This window comes from Gadus morhua, chromosome 6 (genome assembly GCF_902167405.1).
Source record: "Gadus morhua chromosome 6, gadMor3.0, whole genome shotgun sequence".
NCBI classification, from domain to species: Eukaryota; Metazoa; Chordata; class Actinopteri; order Gadiformes; family Gadidae; genus Gadus; species Gadus morhua.
The window spans coordinates 6,860,935-6,884,249 of record NC_044053.1 but is presented as its reverse complement, the minus strand read 5'-3'; the positions used below and the strand labels follow the sequence as shown (position 1 = coordinate 6,884,249).

Below are 23,315 nucleotides of genomic sequence, written 5' to 3'. Positions count from 1 at the left end.
ATTTAACCCTATAGGTGGCAGCAGTCCTAGTACCAGTGTTTTTTGGGAAAGGAAAGGGGGCATATAGTCATGATGATAACCAGACTGAGGTTGGGGCATTGTGGACTTGCATGGGACTTACACAAAATTGGGAAACATGAGGATGGACTGTGCGGGGACTGGGAGTGTGCGAGTGTTTAGGACTCGCTCTAGAGAGGGAACGGCTGTATGCAGCGGTGGGCACAACACCTGTTACACTGAGGAGCCCTCTGTTTCCCATCAAGAATCAGCCTGGGACTGTAAAAGCTGTTCTGGAATTTATGGCGGCCACTTGACTATGGACTGATTGCGGTTTGGAATATTTCTTTTTTAAAATGTATTATTTATTTATTTTATTATTATTTTTGTCCTGTGGGTGGCAGCAATGTGCCGCAAAGACATACAGACTGCCGGAAATTAAGGGAAGAAGAAGAAGGAGTCCTGAAAAAACACACGAAGAAGTCATCTTATCGCGACGCGTACCAGAATATAAACACTGCATACAGTTCATAGTCATTATCGAAAGTTTATAACAACAAAAAGGACGTAGTTGGGGTCTAACTACAGAGTGTCAAAATGGGGAAACGCCAACATCAGAAAGATAAAATGTAAGTAAGCAATGAAGGAACCGTAATAATAATATTGAAGTGTTTTTGTCAGATCTCTCATATGCTAACATAGACAAGACCTTATGTTTCAATATGAAGTGCTTAAGTCCCCCAACCTTTGAGCAGGTATATGGGATACCCATCTGGTGGCTATTTTGGGTGTATTACCCATTTAGTTAATGAATTATACGAGTTTGACTTGATTTAGGCACATTTGTCTTTAGGCTAGAGCCATAGCACTAGCCTAAAGTTAGCCGCAAGCGACTAACGAGGACGTTGGCACCTCAAGTCGCATTTCCCCTAGAGTGCCCTGCAATTATTATGAGTGTATTTGATGGTGATATCCTCGCCAATATTGCACCCCTACAGACAGCTGGGGTCTTCTCCTTTATATCTTCATGCCGTTGGGTTTAATAGGGCACTCCATGGAGAGAATTGCGACCAATAGGTCGTAATGACGGCTTCCTGTGGCAAACTAAAGTGGCAAACTAAAGAGCACATTGGTATGACTCTTTCTTTGCCCAGGCGTGACAAAAGTTATTTTACTTTTATTTTTTTTTATAATCAATGTTCAACACATTGGACACATTGAATGAAGGCTTGAAGCTATTGCTTGTACAAATCGTAACATTTTAACCATTATGCATCTTTAAAAGCGCACAGAACTGTGACCATATTTTTCACGTTCAGTAACAGGTTTATTTGTATCCGAGAAGCATACAAAACAAATACCTGATGTTAGGTCTTTTTCAATCTTGGGTGCTGCAATATCTACCTACTTATGACCTTTCATAATCTGGTCTCTCCTCCTAAAATATACACTCGAGGCTACTGCTTCATGATTGGCTGCCTAATGGATGTTGGAAATCCCCCTGAACTACTTGTAGAGCTTTTATTATTTAACATTTAAAATGAGTCACAATTGATGATAAAAAAAAAAAGGAACAAAAATGCTAACGATGTCAATCATTTTGGTCTTCTTGATAATTTCTTTGATTGGTGTTCTAGGTATATAACCTCCTCGGAGTACACAAATTTCTATGGAGGAAAGCGCGCAGGTGTGTTTTATTCTCGTATTCATTTTTATTATTCAAACATGACATGCCAATTATTATTTCTGAGAAGTACTCTTATAATAATACCTGTTTGATATAGAGAAATAGGCATCAAGCAGAGACATTATGATTTTGTTCTTTTCATCATAGAAATTCCCCAGGCGGATTTTAGACGACTTCCATTCGACCACTGCAGGTATGGTATTGTACGGTTCCCATTGACTTATGCATTTCAAGTACACCTAAATCTTCAAGTCTCACACACATAATTATAAGATGTATGTACGTTTCGTCTTGTATACGTATTGAGGTCTACATATGTACTATGCACCTTATGCACACTAACCCAGTCATACATTTTAGAGGCTTTACAACTTGGGTTGTTTATTAATCTCAAATAGAAAAAACCTTATCCATTGTTGACACTGTTGAACACTGTGTCCTAAATCCTTAAGCTTGTCCCTCCAACCATTTGAGTATCCAGTTTGTACCGAGGAAGGAGTGGTCTTTGACCTACTGTAAGTATTACTTTGCCTCTTACTTGTGAGCCTGAAAGTGGATTACATAATATGATTTTAACAATAATACGATATTAACTTAACATGCTATATTCGTTTTGGTGTAGATTTGGAATGATAAAGGCAATATCAGGACAGGGAAGATGGCATTGGACAGTTTCAGATAAAATAAGCTAATACATAAAACATTGGACATCGATCCGTTGTTGTAGTTCAAAGGACTCGTTTTAGAGTTTGGGATAAGGAGACAAGAAGGGAATGCGATTCATTCATACCCTGTGTTTTAGGAGCATTATCCCTTGGATTAAGAGGTACGGCACCAACCCCATCTCAGGAGAGGTAAGCAAGCACATGGAGACATGATTTAACTGTCTGTAAAGGCCTCATTGTCCTTATACTATTTTATCACCATTATTTCTTGCTAAAAGACAAAGAAACTTTGTTTCACTAAAATGTCAACAACTTCTATTTTTTTTTTTCTTCTGCAGAAGCTGGAAGTAAAGTCCCTCATCAAACTAACCTTCGCAAAGAACGCTGATGGTTAGTGTTTATTCATGCATCTGTCTCACTCAATCCTGTTTGATATAGGTTAGATAATTGGTCTTCAAACAGTGGTATCTTGGTACGCGTACCACTGCTGGTACGCATTGCACTGTTTGGTGGTACACAGAGGATTTATTTTACACATAATAATACTATGAATGGAAATACATTAACCATGAGTAACGTAAAATAGGAGGTGCCATTCCTGTAATATTTTGTTTCAATATCGAACTGTTTCATAGTTGGGTTGTAGCGCTCTCTAACGTCAACGATTACAGGCTAAACTGCCAGCAAAAAAATATTATTATGATCAAACCGGGAACTATTTGAAAGAGAAGTGCGGACAGGAGCAGAATTTTTTTCGAGCTGAACTGTAAGAAAACTGTGACATTGAACTGAGCACAGGTGGTATTTGAAGATTCTCTTAGAAAGGATTCCATGAAGCCATCGCATCTCAAACGTCATCTTCACACCGAAACCGCCCTGCTGAAAGAAAAGACAGTTTTTCCTAAGAAAACGTCTCTGATTAAGCACATAACTGTTGGTTAGCAGGAGACTTGAACAGAATTATCATGCAACGAAACATGGAAGCAAATACAGAAGCAGGGTTGTCGTCGAGCCACACCTGAGACAGAAGCTGACCTTGATTGATCCAGACATCGCAGAGTGTGTGTATGTGTTTGTGTGCGTTTGTCAGTTCTAGTGCTACCACTTTGTACAGCTGACCACATACAACAATAAATATATAAAATGTGTATCTTAACATTTCTCTTTCCTACTGCTTCAGGGAAGTACCATTGTCCAGTGCTGTTCAATATCTTCACCAACAACTCTCACATTGTTACCAACAAGGTCACCGGCAATGTGTTCTCCAATGAGGTGAGTGAATATACTTTTTGCTGAAAATACAGACCTACGACTCAATACTCCCTGGCTCTACATGAGCTACTCGTTTCCGCTGGAAGCTCCTGGCCGTTCTTCCCTCCTGATTCATTCCACCCCACACGGAGCACTAAGACTTGTACCCACTCTATGGAGCACAACAACTCCACTAATGGCCCCGTCGGCGTAGGTTGCTGAGCCAAAACGTGACTCGCAATCCGTTGAGCAGCTCATCAAGGATCTCCTTCAGCAGCATGACTGGGTTTTATCAGTCATTATGATTCCTTCTGCGCCAAGTGGGGCCTGTTTACATACAGTGGGCTGCATCCTAACAGGAAAGGAACATTTACATTTATATTTAATTGTATTGACCTAATTGCTTATGGCATTAATTGATCCTTTCCCCATAACTCCCCGCTCACCATCCTGGCTCTGGATCTCAAAGACCTGCCCCAGACAACGCAGGTCCTGCTTGTGCTGCTTTGGCTTCTCTCCCTCATTGATTTGTTCCTGTTAGGATCACTGAAAACCAGGGTGCGAGAACCGAACCTACCAACCATCTCTACCGAAGGAATCTTATCAGTTAAAACGAGTTCTTCAGTCCCTGCTCTTGAGTTGGCTCTTCTCTGTTTACTCAATGCAATATAATTTGCCAATGAGTCTTTTATCTGCCAGGATTTGATCATCACCCACAATATTTATTTTTTCATCGTCAAAGAGTCTTGGATTAATTCTGATGAATGTGCCCCTGCCATTGAGTCATCCCCCCCCCCCCCCCCCCCCAGAACATTTATTTCTCCATCAGCCAAGAATGAGAGGCTGAGGGGGTGGCCTGGCAGTATTACACCGAAATGATCTTGGTTGTTCTCCAGTCGCTCTTTCCTAATTAGCCACTTTTTTTTTTGAGAGCCTTAATTTCATCTTAAAGAATCATTTGGCCAATCATTTTCTGATCCCAACTCAGGGCTCTGCCAGGCGCGACTCCTCTCTCTCTAAAACCCACCATCCTGTTTCATACCTGCTCCCTAAATACATGCTTTTTACTGCCCCAAACATATTTTTAATACCTGTGAACAGCAAGGCCGATAGAGGAGCTTATCAGGGTTTTTAACAGGTTTTGAACTACTGGTTTACATTCTATAGCTCCCGTTTCAAAAAAAAGAAAAGAAAAAAAAGCTGAAACCATCTGCTCTGCCATGGTGGAATAACGAATTCAGGATGTTAAGAAACAATGCAGGAAGAGAGCCAATGGAAAAAGGCTAAACTCGGTGTCTCCCTGGCTAAACTTCATCAGTTTAAAATCAAAGACTCAAGGAAACCTATTTTTCGGAACTGCTTGGGTCATTTCACAGAATCTATTTTTAATTTCTGTGACTGGTCCACTGCTTAGCAAGCCAGTTGAATAATCCCCAGAAAGATGTGAAGAATTGTATTCAAGACATTGAAGATCTGGCAGCCCTTTAACACTGAATTCCGAGAGCTGAGGTTGACTTCAACATTAACCCACCTCATTTCAATCCTGGAACAAACTGTTGATGTTTTGTTGCTTGAACCGTTGACAAACGGTTCAGGCAACGGTTCAAACACCACTGTATTGTTTAAACATATCTCTGAACGTTATTGGGGCTTTGTGTTTGCCATTTAGGCGGTGGAACAGCTCAACATCAAGACCAAGAGCTACAGAGATCTCCTCACTGACGAGCCCTTCACCAGAAAAGACCTGATCACATTACAGGTGTGTTGTGGATCACATCCTGCATTCATGTGGACTATGTCCACCATTTATATTGCTGACCTGCAGAAGGGGCCTGCTTATCTGACTGTAGATGAATGCGTGTCCCTCCCATAGGATCCCACCCATTTGGATAAATTCAACGTGTCCGACTTCTTCCATGTGAAGAATAACCTCAAGGTGTTGGACCCGGGTAGGTGCCCTCCAGTTGCCATGCCAACCCTCTGTCTCTTTTGACACACGTAACATTAGTGGATTATCTATTGGTGTGTATTGAGATGTGTCCGTGTTCAAGGGACTATGACAAAGAACTCTGCACCTGCCTCAACTGCATTGGCTGAGCTATTTATCATAGTCCCTTGAATGCAGACTGCACATTTCAATGCTTCAATGACTCTTGTCCTTAAAGGTTGACATCGACCTGGGTAGGTGTCTGTGTTGGCATTTGTTAAAAAAATAAATAAAAAATTGGCAAATTGGCATTCACATTTAATAATTGATCAAGCAAACGCTTTAACTAATTTGTTTGTTCTCAAGTTATCATCAAATCAAAGCATGCAATAAAAAGTATCTCTGCGGCACCACCTAGTGGGCAGAGTGCACTATAATAGATCTTGATTTATAGATAAGAATTCGTAACCAAAAGTACCCTAACCCAAGTCCATCCATCTCTAACTGAAGTCTAATACTTTGTTAGCTTAAAAAAAATAAAAAAAGTTTGTCCGGTCATTCAAAAGTCCCCCTCGTCCCGGCTCTGTCTAGATGAGGAGAAGGCCAAGCTGGACCCAGGCTACCACCTGAACAGCACCAACCTGGAGACCCGGGAGACTCTGGCCGAGCTCTACAGGGACTACAAGGGGGACACACTGCTGGCCGCCACCATGAAGGAGCCCACCGTCAAGAAGACAGACATGCTCAACGCGGTAAGACAGCCCGTTTCATCCCAGTCTGTGACCTCTGTATGAAGTAGGGCTTTGACTTTTGCCCAAAAATCCTCTTCGACGTTTGTTTGTTTATTAATATTAATATTTGAATATATTCGAATATTTATTAATAATATTTGACCATTAATGTCTGCCTTCAGTAAGACCTGGATTGGGCTTTGCGAGGTTTGTTTACCGCGTTGCTATGGATACCGGTCTTGCGTGTTCCAACGGTTTATTAGGTTTCTAATAAATCGCTGTCTAATCAATCCTTCATTCACTGCCCCTTCCGTGGTCTTTACAATATTATGAATAGACTGCGTCGGGTTCTCCAACGTCTCTCCCTCTTGGCCTGCCCATAACGGGTTCGAATATTAAGAGCTGCCTAATATTCGTTCGAATTTTGATCTATTTTTTGATTTTCGAATAACGAAGTTCGGAGTCAAAGCCCTAGTGTGAAGCAGTGGACCGATGGGGGTTAGGTGGTCTACGCATGATGAGCGTCGAGCAAAGCGCCGGGCGATATGTTGGGTTTTCGGAACGTAGCCAGCCAATTCGTTTCTAAACCTAAACATGGGTTTTTTGGTTTAAACGAATACTATTGCGCTTACTGTGTAGGCAATAGTTAGTAGGGTCAGTCTGACTCTTTTCTAACCTATTTTCCATTCTCTCTTGACTGCCCTCTCCATAAGTTTAAGAAATGTGTTGTTTGGGTGAACTTGTGAAGTGGGTTTACTGTCTTCAAAAAATGAGCTTTATCTTTATAAAGACAGATAAGCAAATCCTATTTGTTCTGAATAATATATTTAAGGATCTAGGAGTTAGTTACCCAACAAGTGAGCTATTATGTCATTGCTTATTTGTATGTAACATCCTGTATTTCAATGGAAAGCATTTTATTGTAGCTGGACAGAAGGTGGCGCTCTATACACCACAAATACTGTTCAAAAATCTTCCTCAGTGTGGGACATTCAACAAACATGAGAAATAGCTTGGGGAGAACAAGCTATTTGTTCTGCCTGATACCTTTTCTACATAAAATAATATAATGCCCGTTACGATGCATTGTACCAACAAAACGCTACTCTGAACAGAAGAAACGGCAAGCAAACGTTGCAAGTTAGACTGTCAATACTTCTGGTTCACAACTAGTAGCACTGGTAAAGCTAGTCAGGTTACCTAGTATGCGCAACAACACATTAACAAAGCATGAATGGCAAACGATGCAGTGACCTTTTATTAATGAGCTCTGTAAAAACCCTAAATTCTGCACTCTAACAACGTGTACTAGTTCTGATTTTATGCTCTGGGACTGGATTAAAAAATGGATGCAGAAATGAATAAGTGCAAGGAATTAAGATGATGTCTGGGACTTGTATATCTGTGTTTTTTTGATTGCCAAAGTTTTTATTTCTGCTACTCTTGTGTCCTTCTCGACACTTGACTTGTTTGGACACTTTGAGGCCGTGCAAAGTAGCTTTCCTGTACTTGATCTGGCCCTGGGTTGACGTCGCTGGAGTTCAGGGCGAGGTGGCGGTCTGACAGCCTCTTAGAGAGCGAGAAATGTAGGTCAGACGGAGCAAGCAAGGTAAACTGCTCCTTCACACGAACTAGAGCAGAACAAATGTTCAGACGGGGCTGTTGTGGGGGAGAATCAGGGGCTATGGTTCTCTCCCACCCCCACCCCCCGTACATACAAAATATCACAGTTTTGTTATCAGTTGCATAATCTTGCACGCGATCAGAGAGCAGTGGTACCGCTTGGGGTAAAGCTAGCTGGGCATGGGATCTGGTTGATATAAAAACAAAGACATCATATGCAATTGAAAACAGGCATGGGATTCCTCCCTCCAAGACTGCCTTTTTAGGAGTCTGCAGTCTCCTTCAGAGCCTTCCCTGTGTTCCATTGAACTTGTCAGAATGATTTTTCTGCACGGAGAGCTCTGTTGACTCACCATCATCTTCTCCTTGTTAATGCTTGTTGTTCCGCGTGTTAGAACCAGTTAAGTGCTTAACGCTGTGTCGATCGGAGGAGCCTAGAGGAATGTCTGTCGAGTTGACACCTCCCTGGGTTCAGAGAGGGCAGCAGTGAGCAGCACTCGTCCTCTTGGTGGTAGGAAGCATTTATTTAAAGTGTACAAAGCTGAACTGAACTTGACCACATTACAGACCGGCTACAGGCAATAGTGGCAAGCAGAGTCCGATATAATGACCTGCCACCAGTCAGTGAGGAAGCGTCGGAAAATTTGGCAGGGAAAAAGAGTGATGGGTCATTAGGCAATTGCTTTAGGACATGGAAAGGGCCAGTACCTTTGCTGCTGAAAAAACAAACATACTATAATGTAATGAACACTCCTGCAGCTTTCCTCAGTTCAATTCACAAGACGCTGTAACACCTTTTTTATTTTACTGTTAATACCTTTTCTGTCAACCGATTTTTTTTTTCAGTGAGAAAACTGATTTTGATTAAAAGACGGCATCTGCGTCTAGCATCAGAAATGCACATTCTCACATTCTCAGAATAATATGAAATTGGCTCCTTGGAACTAAACTGACTTAATTTAGTCCAGTGTCTGCCTGATAGCATCCTTAGGCGAGGGACTAAACCCCTCCCTGCTCACCTGGCTATGCATCCGAAACGTGTACACTGTAAATACTAGCCTAATTGATGTGTATTCATTCTGAACACGGACTCCTTACAAGTCAAAAGAGGAGTATAGGATAAAATCGTCCTTTATCTATCCCAAACAGTAGATGTAAGTGACACAACAGCCCGCACAAGACAGAAGTAGAAAACAAATGTATACAAATGGAGTCAGAAAGTATAAAAATGTCTATACATGATAAGAGTTGAAGATGCAAAAATGACTTGCCTAAGAACGCTTGAAGAATACAATGTTTGTGCAGCATATTTCATTATCAAGTGCCTTGACGAGTTATTAAAAAACAATGACGTAATACAATCGACATCAGGGGAAAAAACAGGATGGCCTTATTAACAGAGTGGTGTTTCTGCTGCCCGTGTTTCTCCAGGCTCACTACTCCACAGGCAGAGTGTCGGCCTCCTTCACTTCCACAGCCATGGCACCTGCCACCGTACACGAAGCAGGTGGGCAGCCCGAACCTCCCCAGCCATCACCACGCACCTCACCGTGCACTCGAGCATAATCAACCCAACCTTTGTCCCCGACGCAGACGCCATCGCAGACGACACCGTGCGCTACAAGTACGTGAAGAAGAAGGGCTACGTTCGCCTCCACACCAACAAAGGGGACATCAATCTGGAGCTGTACTGTGACAAGGTGAGAACAACAGGCTCCCCTCCTGCTCTGCCGTCTGCTGCATGGACAGGGGATTGAAGGAGACCAATAATACACTTTAAGCCACGTATGGATCAACTTGAAATCAACTACTTGTAGAGCACATGAAAAATCTGTGTGTTAGTCATACACGCGAATAAGATGACCTTAATTAAGTTGGGTCATTTGAATTGTTGGCTGTAATAGATAAGTGACGGGTAACCAAACGGTCTGATCATGAAAAATATAAACTGGAGGAGTGTGGGGTGGAGCATTTCGGACCTAAAATGAGTGCTTTGACAAACATGATGAGCATGACCTAGAGTGTTTTAGCCTTAATCCATATAAGGTGTGCATGTCAACGTTCTGACGGACATTGTCAATATAAACATTTTATATTCAGACTAACCGATTGGATTGATTCAGTATGCATTTGGTTCTTTGGTTTTGCTACTATTGGAAATTCTTCAAATCTTAACTAAGGGACCTGACTCTCAAAATTGTCAGTTTATCCTAACTGTGGTTATTCATAGTGCTAATCCCAACTGCCATTCTGTCACCAAATGTTACATCACTCCTCCCGGAAACCTCATAATAAAACATTTAAAATAAGTGTAAAAATAACTTTTTTACAGTGACTCTAAATATAGACCATCTGTAAAAATATGTATTTCAATGCATGACGTGCGTCTCTTTTTGTTTTTATGCAAGGGGGTTTTGCACCCTGGGAAGACGTGCATAATCTGGCACTGAATGTTTACCCCTGTAACTAAGTGCTGGGTGCTGTGTTTCTATTGGCTGTTAAATCAGAATAACAAGAGCAGAAGCTTCGGCGCCCAGACTAACCATAGCCCCGTCTGCATCGGAGGTTGCCCCAGCAGGCTTCACTCAAGATCGCTGTGCTATTTCTGGCCGGCTCTTTATAAATGAATGAGTGTTGTTTGACCTGTCACATGCATTCTGAATCACTGCCGTCTTGCAGTGCCGCATAATGTAGCGGTGAAGCGAAAGCTTTATGATGCTCCGGTCTTTGCCCGCTGTCACTCCCGTCGACGTTGGTGTCGTTGAAGTGTTCAGCTGTGGTTATTGGGTCAATGTTTGTACTCGGACCAGGTTATTTTTTAATGTGAGCGACTTGCAGGCTCATCATGTCGTTGAAGAAAAGCCTTTGGTTCTACTTTGGGTCCTGTTGACGCAAAAAAATACTCAAATTACTTAAATTCAGAGTTTAATCAGATATACTACATGCGTTTTTTTAAACACTCTGTCATTGTCCCCATGTTCGCCAACTATTTTTATTATTAGGTGTTTTAATTGTCAATGTCTCTTCTTTCTCGTAGGTTCCAAAAGCTGGGGAGAACTTCACCCGTCTGTGTAAAAAAGGCTACTACGACGGCACCGTTTTCCACAGATCCATCAGGAACTTCATGGTACAGACATCAGATTATCCTTGGCTGCTTGGCTCGCTCATTGGCTTTCCTGGACTAGATGTCATTCCCGTACAAGTCACAGGGTCCTTCACACATTTCAGTACGGCCGACAAATGTATGGTTCCTGCACAATCTCAAACCTAGGCCTTTACCTCACTTACCCCACAATAACATTTCTGTATTTTAACTGGCGGGCCTCCATCAACCATGTTAACCATCACTTAAAGGGCTGTGGTTTTCACTAGGGGGCCAAGTCCTGCCCCTGATGGCATCCTGGAGGTGTGACTCTAAAGTGCTTCGGTTTGGGCATTCAACTTGAGATGGTTAAGTTCAGGGTAACCCAGGGACACGCATTACGCTTGGGCACACTTCGTTTTAACAGAGGAGTCCCGTTTTCTCCGGTACTCTATGTTCCTTTGGACCGGTACCCCTTCATTTGAGTCTTAAGAAGGGCATTGTTTATTTCTCGGTTTGCCCGGTTTTCATTGATTGTGGCAAGCTGTAAAAAGCTCTCTTTATGGCCGCCGCCGTAGTTCTTGTTCCTCCCAACATACAAAAGCAGGCCACTATGAAGACAGTGTCTCAGCACGGTGCGTAGTAAAAATCTGTTTCTTTTATGAGAAGAGACGGGGGGTGGTGTACAGCCATAAAAGCAGTTTATCAGAACCTTACGAGGGCTGTGGCGGCTCCAGATTGACTTCTATGAACTAAACAATGTTACTGTGAAAACCTGGAAGCCCTGCAGCCCGCTAACCTCTCAGATTGGCAGGCGGTGCCCGTGTTTACGTGCACAGGCTGCCTTCTGCAAAAACAAAATCTGCTCCATCTGTGGGCATGTGAATGCTGAAGATGTGGAATCCAATTAATTTAGCATTCATTCCATCCTATTTTCTTTTGCCTGAATTTGATTATATTGCAATCAAATCTATTGGCAGAGTTTATATGTAATATGAAAATAAGAGAGATGGGCTTTTTACAGATATGAGATGGACAAGATGCAATGCAGGTGAGCTGATGAATGTAGTCACCTGCATTATCTGATTGACAAAGTAAACGGGCCGGAGTCCAGACTGAGTAGATCCTCGCCTGCCTGATGCGACGTTAGAATAGGGAACCCAGCGCTGTGTTAAAGAGACATTTAAAGTGTCATTATTCACACAAACTCGGGTGTTTTGCACACCTCACTGTATTGTGCGTTTGTGTCTATTGCTACAGATAAGTGGGCTCCATGATTCCCAAACCTCACCACAGAATCAGGCTTTGTTTTAATGCAGGCAGAATCGTAACCAAGTTTCCTATTTCCTTTTTCCTTTTTATTTTATATTCCAGATTCAAGGAGGGGATCCCACAGGAACCGGCACAGGTAAGAACATCCCCGCACCCCCCCCCCCCCCCCCCCCCCCTCATAGCACCGTAACATTAAATTATTTATTGACCTCTTTTGGGTTACTTTGTGTCAATAGCCCGGCAACTCTTGGTACAAGCGTGTTGCTAAATATAAGCTCTGAAGGCACTAGGGAGCATAAAAGCGCCAGACAGAGATGCAACACGCACACACACACACACACACACACACACACACACACACACACACACACACACACACACACACACACACACACACACACACACACACACACACACACACACACACACACACACACACACACACACACAGACACACACACAGACACACACACAGACCCACAACGAAAGAGACAGTGCTGAGGTAAGAGGGTTGAGTTGTCCGCAAAGCAAAGGCAAAAACAACTTTTTGACAAACCTGTTATGCATAGGGAAAAGGTGTAGCTGTTCTCCGGGTCTGGAACCAGGCCAGAGGAGAAGGATATATGTGAGCCAAAAATATTCTATTCCATCCAATTAATGTTTAAAAAAAAGATTTATTGCAATAGTTTTGCACCAGCATCTGCGCAATTTGGAGCGCACAACCTCCCACCCGCTATTAAAGATGACGTCACTTTTCTGCCCTGTTGTCAGTTGCCTCAGGCTCACCCTGGCTAACAGGTGTGTGTGTGTGTGTGTGTGTGTGTGTGTGTGTGTGTGTGTGTGTGTGTGTGTGTGTGTGTGTGTGTGTGTGTGTGTGTGTGTGTGTGTGTGTGTGTGTGTGTGTGTGTGTGTGGGAAGAGTACAGCAACGCACAAGGAAATAACAGACCTCGAGGGCAGACTTGTCTCAATCGACTAGACTGAATTGTGTGTGCGCACACAGAGACACGCGCACACACGCACAGCAGTGACACACGCATACCCAAAGCGACACACACACACACACATGGCAACCCACACACAACCACAGGGGGGATGTTCGGGACACACTCCCCCCCCCAGACAGTTGTTTGCATTGCCTTGACAGGGAAAGGTCAGTGATTATGTACCGGTAAATTCAGCTATCACCAAAGTGTAATATTTGTAGTATTTGGCGTGCACATAGATGTGATCTCATGGTAGGTCAGCCCCTTCTCACGGTTGTCCTGAGGTGGATTCATTTGGCTATTTAGGCATGCATGTGTGGATGGATGTTGTTTTTTCTCAAACCTGTATTTCCCAGATTAGCCGATTTGGATCTCAATCTAACTGCAGATACGCAAACATGCAAAAAACGGTTAATCATGTCAATTGTCTTGCCAATCTTCGCCTCTAGTGCCTTGCCTAAACCAGCAGGACAGCAGCCACTTCTTAAAAACTATTAAAATGCACTTGATGAAGTAACCGCTTATGACAGCGCCTTGCTCTGTTTGGTGATGAATAGGTGTTTACACTCTCAGCCTCTTCACTGCTTATGTTCGGCCCGACCCTGTTTCGTCTGAGATTTGGCCCAAGGTTGTACAGAAGGAGGATAGTGTCTGACATGCTGCTTGTGTAATTGGTGCTACATTGTGCTGTGCGCGTTGTCTTCCAGCTGCTGCTGGCGCAAATACTGAGACGGAGTGAGGCTGCTCAGAGGGAATGCTATGATCATGTTTGCACGCTGTTCCTCATCTCGAGAAAATGACTATTGATTTTCATAGGTTTTCTTTGAAACAAAAAGGCTACGAGTTTATTTAATATTGTTGACTGTTTACCACCGACGCCACACACTCGCATACACCTCTCTACCTTCACAACCACTTACCTAAGGTCAACCCCCACTGCGGCAAAAGGTCAACAAGTTGATTAATTATGCAGAGGTGTCACTATGGGGGCGGGCTGTGACTGCTGCTTAAAGCCCCTGAAAGGTAGATTGGCTGAGGAGGTTCCACACACGCGCACGCACACACACACGCAGGCACACACACGCAGGCACACAGGCACACACACGCAGGCACACAGGCACACACACACACACACAGGCACACAGACACAGGCACACACACACAGGCACACACACACACACAGGCACACACACACACACAGGCACACACACACACACAGGCACAAGCACACACGCCATCTGGCATAACATGGGTCAGTAGGACACAACTCGGTGGGAGCCAAATATTTTCTGTCCTTCCTGCCGCCCCGCTGTGTGCTGTGTGTGACTGCACCGAGCCTTAATGGTGACGCTTGATTGGCAGCTGGAGCGTCCCTCCAAACGGTTCCGTGACCAAGGGCTCTGTCATCTGGGGCCTCGTCTCATCCAACGGCCTCGTCTCATCCAACGGCCTTCTTGAATCGAAATACTAGCTGGGCATAAAAGAAAGAAAGGAGGATTGATATCATGTCATTTGTTGAACCGTTCTCTTTTCTTTCTTTCTCTCTTTCTCTTGTGTTGCAGGAGGCGAGTCCTTTTGGGGGAAGCCCTTCAAGGATGAGTTCCGCCCCAACCTGTCCCACACGGGCAGGGGTGTGCTGAGCATGGCCAACTCCGGACCCAACACCAACAAATCCCAGTTGTGAGTCACCGTCTGCCCACAGCAGGATCATATCATGCAGGATCTTTGTTGGGGAGCGGTGGTCCAGATGCAAATGATGATGGGGCGATACAGGGGAAGGGGGGAGTATTGGGATAAATCACTAGTCACGTCTGCATTCTCAGCGTTGGACTGATGTGGTTAAATGAGGTAAAAGGTTTAGGAGAACTGCAAACACGATGCTAAATCTTTTTCGTTCACTGTGTAAACTTAACAGAGCTGGTAAGCATGACGCAAAAAGGACACTCGCGTTTCGCACTGGGCTTGTACGGCGATTTGTCACGCATCTCTGACAATGTTAAACTCTGCATGGAGAGGGAGCGAACAGGGCATCCATGCCAATATTGCTGCACGACGGTGACTAAAAAGGCTGTGTTTGGGGCTGACTTCACAGTGACTATAAAGCCTGCTTCAGACCTCGAATCCCTGTTGTTCAGAGAAGAGTGGTGATTAATTGGCTCATTGACAAAACCAGCGTCAATCTCCGAAATCTCTGCTATCTTCTAATAACGAGAGCTATTGGCAGACAGATCCCCTAACACTCCTGCCTACATAAAGCTAGTCTCCCAACCCTCGATATGGCTGGCCAGGTATTTAAAGCATTGATGTGTGATTCCTTGCTCTGTGTTTGTGCATGTTGTACAGTTATTACTCACTATATTCCCTTCTTTTTTTTTTTTCCCTTATCCCAGCTTCATCACGTTCCGCTCCTGCCCCTACCTGGACAGGAAGCACACCATATTTGGAAGGTAACCCCCCCCCCCCCCCCCCCCCCCTCCCCGTTACTTGCATTGTTACATAATGTGGTGTAACCACTGCAGCCCGGCTCCACTGTAGTACGGGCCAGATGGCGGCTCTGTTTGAACAGCTAGTGGCATAAGACGAGTCATTGTTTTCATCTGCCAGCTGAGACTGTGCCATGGTGGACAGAAGGCTCAGGAAACAGTTAGCCCGCAACAGCCACCGCCACCTACTACCATGTCCCCCACCACCCCCACCACCACCACCCCCACCACCTCCACCACCACCACCACCACCACTACTACTACTTCTTCCACTCCGGCACAAAAGGATGGAAATTACCATTATTTATTTTTTTCTCATTAACACCTCCTGAAGAGTGAATACAACTGAGTAAAAGGACAGAAGACATTAACTACAACGAGCTGGACGATTATTTATCATTATTATTTGTTATTTATATATCGAATTTGGTAATGGCACATATAATTAGGTGAGTGCTGCATGCAGCGCTCAACTATTTTTCTTCAGTTTTATTCTTTCTTTCCTCTTTATTATTCTCTACAAACTTTGGGACCTATCTCCTTCCTCAATGTTTCACCTAAAGACTCCATTCAAAAAATGTTCAGAATAGCTTGGAATCGCGGGCTTCTTTTCGGATTTCTTTAATATTTTATACTTTTTAAGATATTCGATAGATATTCTTTTTTTTAACATGGGAGTCAATAGGAGGACGGCAGAGATGTTACTAAATCAATTTCAAACCGTTTATCTTCGTTCAAACCATTTTTACAAATCTACACACATATCAATAATATCTAAACAGCATTTGATATCATTTAAACTTTATTCAGAATCAAAGTTTCAGTTTCATACCGGCTTCGTTTTCAGCTGTTTTCATTGAAGATACACACACACACACACACACACACACACACACACACACACACACACACACACACACACACACACACACACACACACACACACACACACACACACACACACACACACACACACACACACACACACACACACACAGAATCCAGCAGTGCAATACTGAATCTGAAAGGTTCTTCAACTGAAGATTCTTCAGTCACATCACTGGATAAAGAAACTCGGCCCGTAGATGTAAACGATAAAGAGTGGCGTATAGACTGGCTACTGTAGAAACAAACTTATTAAAATCCACTTTGGAAAGCTTCAACCAGTCGAGCCAATGAGTTTATTTGCGGTTTAAATCTCCGAAGTGAAACCAAAAACAAGGCGTACGTGTTCCTTTTCACTTGGTGGTTTTCGGACGATTTCGGCCGAAAGTTAATTTCAAACTCTTGACTTTGGTCTTGTTTTTCTATTGGCCCCTCTAGAGCAAGTGGGTGTTTAAGCTTAGAGGTTTGAAAGTGGATGACTTCTATAAAGCATATTAGGGATGACCTTTTACACCCGTGGTAAACTTACACTTTTGATAAATGTGTATTTCACTCGAGTTCCCCCTCATGCTTTAGATGAAGACTTTAGCAGGGGGAACATGATCCGGGACTGCAGCGGTGCCCTTAATGCGGTGTTTAAAAAGCCATTTCACCGCCGTTAATAGAATGTTCCGCTGTGCTTGTGGCTTATTAATGTGGACAGTTGAAGTCTCTCCTCTTCAAACCAAACACTGTCTTCCTTTTGAACGATACCTACGTTTTTAAAATACAGCGTATATGTTGTTACGGTTGAAAGTAATGAGCAGCTATCATGGGTCATTCCATTAGGTAATGGGCCCTATTCACCTTCCAGAAATGTTGGTCTAGTCTATTCTAAACCAAAGACCTAGACTATAGTCTATAGACCTAGACTATAGTCTATGGTTTAGGTCATGGTGTTTATTCACCTAGCAGCAATCTTGGTTCCATCTTTGTTCTAAATGATAGCTGGAAACAGGAATCTGAAACAGAATCTGTATCTCTTCGTAAAGTTCCCACAAGAAGCTTTGTTTTGAACCAACATGGGTCAACAAGACACGTGACCTTAAACAGCAATGTTTATTAACTGTAACCCACTGACATGGAAAACAAGTTAGTCCAAACCCTTCTAATCAAAAGGAAATGCAGAAGCTTGAATGAGGGCAGGGTTGACTGCTACTGAAGTCGGACAAACTTTAAAGTCACACCTCTTGCTTCTATGAAATTGCCTATTTGCCATCACCACATTCACACACGCACACGCACACGTTCACGTTCAGAGGGGATGTGTGAAACCTAAAAGATGGTGTTAATGGTTTTCCTTCTCACTGCATTACTCTTTTGCCTTCAGCCGCGGCTTGTACTCCACTATTGGAGTGTTGTTGTAGTTGATGTTGTTTCCACCTCATCCCTTCAATTATCCAAACTGCTTTATTTAAGGAGGGTTATTTTTGAGCGATTTAAAAGGTCCCCTCGGGCCACTTTAAGTATCGACATAAACACACACACACACACACACACTCTCACACTTTTCACATCCACTAAAATAATAGCCTGAAGAAGAAGAAGAAGCAGTTACCCAGAATTGTAAAAGTATACTCTAATAATAATCATAATGTGTTTCTGTTTTACGCAAATAAGAGGCAGACATCCAGAAAAACAACAAGAGAGAGCTACAGACTTCCAACTAAAGAACAATTAAGGGACAAGCAACGGACATTCGGCTAAAGAACAACTAAAATAATAAAATAAATAAACAAACTCGGGTCCTCACAGATGAGACTTGAGCTCCTTTTTTTAAATAGGTTTAGGCGCTACACCCTCAAAAGCACGGCCTCCTTTTATCTTGCGCCTGCAGCGAGGAACAAGCAGCCATCCCAGATCAGAGGACCTTCAGAGGCGGCAGTCGCTCTCCAGTGGTTACTATTAAGCCATTGGAAGTGGGATACATGTTTCACTCTGAGGTTACGTGCTTCTTTTGTAGAATGGCTGTCTGGAAGTCCTTACGCGATTTAATCTCTGGCTGTCTGTCTGTGTGTCTGTCTGTCTATGTGTCTGTGTGTGCAGGGTGGTGGGAGGATTTGAGGCCCTCACGGCCATGGAGAACGTGGAGGCCGACCCAAAGAGCGACAAGCCTAAGGTAAGGTTATCGAAGCTCTTTGGGCCTTATTCACCTCGTGGCCATCTTGGCCCCAAACTCTAGCAGGCTGACGGACTCACCGGGACAGTGTTTAAAACAAAGGAGGCTGCTATGTGGGCCTTTATCACCTAGCACCCAATGGTAGGATAGGGGCTCGTCTATCGGGAGAGATGATTTTGAGGATGCTGACCTATAATATGTCCATGATGCTGACAGGCGTTGGTAGGATAGCGGCGTCCATGGTAGGAACAGAGTTTTTGGGTTCAACTGTAAGTGCTGCACAGCTTTAATTTCCCTCCAGAAATGGCGAGTTTTGTTTTCAACAAGCGAAAGTATTTTGTACTCAATTAAAATAATTGTCGTTGCACGAGCGCTATAATTTAATAGCGCGTTGATTCAGGTGGGAGAGTACGTTATTGCAGGAGAAACTGTGTGTGTGTGTGTGTGTGTGTGTGTGTGTGTGTGTGTGTGTGTGTGTGTGTGTGTGTGTGTGTGTGTGTGTGTGTGTGTGTGTGTGTGTGTGTGTGTGTGATAAGTAGGGGAGACTGTGTGGGAATGGGTGAGAGGGTGCAGGAGTGGGTGATGCTAAGTGTGTGGATGTGTACACTCAAACTCAAAAGTGTATTTATCTCTAGCATTAATGATGCTTAGCCCCAAAACCAGAAACACTACTGATCTACAGCAGAGACCAGGGTCCAGAAACACTACAGAAGGACAGAAACCATCTCTACACTACCTAAAATGAACATTCTGATGGTGCGAGTAGATATATATCTATAGGGAGATCTCAAGTCTCACATCTTCATATAGTGAGACGCACCTTATTTTAGTATGCTATGTAGAGTAAGGCATGCTGCATGCTTCTCAGCAGGATGCGGATGCAGAGTGGATTTAGTGGGCAGATGAGTTTAAATAATGAATGAGTTTGAGAGGGAGACACGGTAGACGGAGGACGTTTCTGCCGCTACACTTCAGACTTACCTGACCAAACTGTGTGTGTGTGTGTGTCTATTTATATTGATGTGTCTATCTGTATATCTCAATATGTGTATTTATCTACATTATCTTGTGTTTTGTTTCTCTGATCCACAGTCTGAGATTAAACTGCTGACCGCCAGTGTGTTTGTGGACCCTTACGAGGAGGCGGACGCACAGGTGTGTGTGTGTGTGTGTGTGTGTTGTGTGTCGTGTGTTTGCATGTTATAGGGGGGGGGGGGCGATGTCCTTCAACAACCTGTCTGTCCAATATATAGCTGAGGTTTTGGAATAGCATACTCAGTAGATTTTTGCTGGGTGTGGGTGTGTGTGTGTTGCGTGTCAGATCGCGGCCGAGCGTCAGCAGGAGATCCAGAAGCAGGAGGACGAGAGGCAGGAGACCAGCGGTGCCCAGAGGAAGGCCAAAGAGGACCAGGCGCCCAAGACCTTCAAACAGGGCATCGGGAAGTATATCAACCCTGCCCCCGCGTAAGTGTAACACTTACACACACACACACACACACACACACACACACACACACACACACACACACACACACACACACACACACACACACACACACACACACACACACACACACACACACACACACCAACAAGGCCTTAACCAGAAATCATTCTGAAAGCTCCAGGTTGCCCTTGGTGTATGTCTTAAAGTGCACCGCGTATAAAAGAGCGTCATCACAGAGTGGCCTTCTACTTACTTCTTTGGTTTCCGCAGGTCATTTCGAAAGCTTTTGAAGGGTTTGAAAATGAATGTGTCTGATATATACAAAGATAAAGCTGATACGAAGCACTTGCCCAGTCTCACTTCAGTGATGTGGGAAATTGGATTATAATGAATGCATGTCACCGGCTCGTGGGAAACATGGCGGGGGAAGATGCACCATGTGTTAATACGACAATTACGGCGTTGATTTCCTTACAGGGGCCGTAAAACGGTTGACATTGTATCCGCTATCTGCTATCTGTGTATTGCTCTCTCTGTGGTGATACTGCAACAGATTCGGGTAAATCGCTAAAACTGGCTGGGTTTTAATCCATCAAGCAGATATGATTTCTTGGCAGCCCGCACAGCCTTGCAGAGTGTTATGAAGAAGAGTGTCGGGCCCTAATTGTGTTCAGGCAGCCTTTTTATGGGCTGCGGCTTACATTAGCAGTTATTGTCCCAGGCAGACAGTGGTGATCGACAGCCGCATTAAATGGCAGACCACGTCAAGGGTTTACAGTCCCTTATGGGGTTACCTGAACATGGCTTCTCTGACCTCTTATTTTTGGGTCCGTTCGGCATACGCAGGACGCCATAGTTTTTCCATTTTTTGTTAGTCTGGAACCGTCACCCTCAGGTGTGTTCTAAGACAGGACTTCTTCATCCACCCGCTACGAGGAAAAAAAAAAAGCGTTGTCTACAACATCAATTCTATATCCGTGGAAAGTTGCAGAGAAGTCGGAGCATTGACATCATTAGTCTGGGGTCGATTATATTTTTTTGGCGGAAACCCTATTTTTTTTTTTATTGTCCTGTAACGTGGCATTCATCCAAGGACAATTGCTGCGCTAATGGCGATACTTAGAATGCCACTGTAGTCATGATCTGAATGAGGAGCGAACCCGACCCTGAGTTGGTTTTGCCTTCTAGTCTTCTGCTAGTCTTTGTCTTTTGTCTCGTACTGACAGACATTGTATGATCAACGTTTCTGTTATTAACTTAAATGGGGTGTATTTTGTAGTGTGTTGAATTTATTATCGTTGGCATATGATATTCATTAGTATGTATTCATAGGTTATAATCCAATTAACATTTTGGAAGTACCTGCTGGCACCTTACAGGCCACCATAGCTTTTCCTGTGTCTTTCAAAATGGAGTGATGAGGGGAGGTGAGGGGAGGGATATTCAGCCGGTTGGAATCTGCAGCCTCACTGTGAGATGCCACTGATTCCTACTCACTGCACCTTGAATGGAAGATCCCTGTGAGAATAGCTTCTGCCCTGTATTATCATCATGGGAACAACCAGCCCATAATACTCCCAATAGGAGTTATTTTCTATTTTTAATATGAGTTCAGTAGCCATGGCTAATTTATTTTTTTTTCTTCCTTTCACGGCCGCGGAGTGGATTCTATATAGTTTATGAGACCGAAGGATGGGACGATTTTAACAAACAACCCCAGCCAACGGGGAAACTGAAATGGCCAAGGTCGCCATAGAAACCCATGGGAATGGTTGTTGCTGCTGGGGTCTTTCTACCAAGGTCAAAGTATACCGTCGTAGGGTAGACCTGGCTGGAGAGTGGGCACAAGATGGAGGCTCTTGTTAAAGGTTAGACCGGGGATCTGGGAGCAGAGCCAGCGCAGTGATTCAACACTCGATCCATGCTTCACAGTGGAGGACGTCACTGTCGGCTGTGATTCACTGTTCCATGGGTTTTATTACAAGCAGTGTTTCTTTTTCGATGGATCACAGTAAAACAAACCCAGTCCCTTGCTCGTAACTGCTCCCCAACCACGCCCACACATCCCCACATGACTATCAAACCAAACATTTTTGTTTGTATTTTTATAAGCTTTCGGGAAAAAAAGTGTTATAAAATATATACATGACATTTAGATTTCAATGTTTTTAAAAAAAAAAAAAAAGTTAAACCTGGAGTAAGTATTTAGAATGTGAACAGTTCATTGACATAGGAGCGAAAGTTTTGCCATCTATCAGGAACGTGCATTTTGAACATGCACGTTGTTTGTTGTTCTCATGCAGCAAGCGGCCAGCCGCCACAGACGACAGTGGCCCTTCCACCAGCGGCCCCTCCACCAGCGGCTCTACGGCTAAGAAGTCAAAGGGGAAAACCAACTTTGGCAACTTCAGCGGCTGGTAGCCCACACACGGCTCATGTCTGCTCTGTTGTGTCCATCTCTGTCGTTTCGATGTATTTTCACTGTCAAGATTACCATGATTTTCTTTTGCTTTTAATGGTCTTGAATTTGTTGGCTTCCTCCAAAACTAACTTTTTTTATGGCGTAATAAACTGAAAGCCGTTTTTGGTAACCAGTTTTTTTTTTGTGATTGAATGGCTCCCTTGTTTTACCACCTGGTGTCACATGAGGTTGCGCCTTTATCAAAACCACACTTTAGAACAACAAACCACAAAAGAACACTCTCTAAGCGGAGAATGTGATGCAGTCACCTTGAGCAATCAAACTTGCTATTTTAACGGATGCTTGCTAATAAAAATGCATGAAAACCTTTTTACAGACGGAATAAAACCACAAACGATTAGTCTCGGTGAGCGATGGTTATTATACGTTAGAGGGAACGATGACTGATGGATGAAACGCAACGAAAAAATGTATTTTTAAAAAGGCTGATTTCCCTTAACCAGCAGTGGTGTGTTCCTGTCGACTCTGATGAGACAGCTTGCCCTTGACAACGGCGCAGCAGGGTCGGCAGTAGTGTGTACGCATTAAACCACGTCATTCAGGGGTCCAAACAAACCATTCCCTTCCCCACACAACACAGCCCTCCCTCTGCCCTCGACCCTGTGTTCCGGTGTCCTTTAGGTGGTTGTTACGTGGACCA

The 23,315-nt window shown here is 43.7% G+C and overlaps 1 protein-coding gene across 1 annotated transcript; it reads left to right on the top strand.

The window, feature by feature from the left end:
* Positions 1 to 443: 443 nt before the first annotated feature.
* ppil2 (peptidylprolyl isomerase (cyclophilin)-like 2) lies at positions 444 to 22,988 on the top strand. The gene is made up of 20 exons (XM_030359684.1): positions 444 to 626; positions 1,635 to 1,684; positions 1,832 to 1,877; positions 2,137 to 2,199; positions 2,487 to 2,538; positions 2,688 to 2,739; positions 3,530 to 3,621; positions 5,270 to 5,359; positions 5,474 to 5,549; positions 6,119 to 6,279; positions 9,313 to 9,388; positions 9,475 to 9,581; positions 10,919 to 11,008; positions 12,338 to 12,371; positions 14,783 to 14,900; positions 15,611 to 15,667; positions 18,674 to 18,746; positions 19,839 to 19,901; positions 20,068 to 20,210; positions 22,497 to 22,988. Exons 1-20 carry the CDS (start codon positions 595 to 597, stop codon positions 22,612 to 22,614), a joined length of 1,593 nt encoding a protein of 530 aa, XP_030215544.1. The 5' UTR covers positions 444 to 594; the 3' UTR covers positions 22,615 to 22,988.
* Positions 22,989 to 23,315: the final 327 nt, after the last annotated feature.

Excerpts from the sequence above, each read along its gene's own strand:
- ppil2 (XM_030359684.1), top strand. The coding sequence starts at position 595 with ATGGGGAAACGCCAACATCAGAAAGATAAAAT. Across the intron at positions 9,389-9,474 it reads TGCCACCGTACACGAAGCAG|ACGCCATCGCAGACGACACC; the intron begins GTGGGCAGCCCG and ends TCCCCGACGCAG. Across the intron at positions 9,582-10,918 it reads TGGAGCTGTACTGTGACAAG|GTTCCAAAAGCTGGGGAGAA; the intron begins GTGAGAACAACA and ends TCTTTCTCGTAG.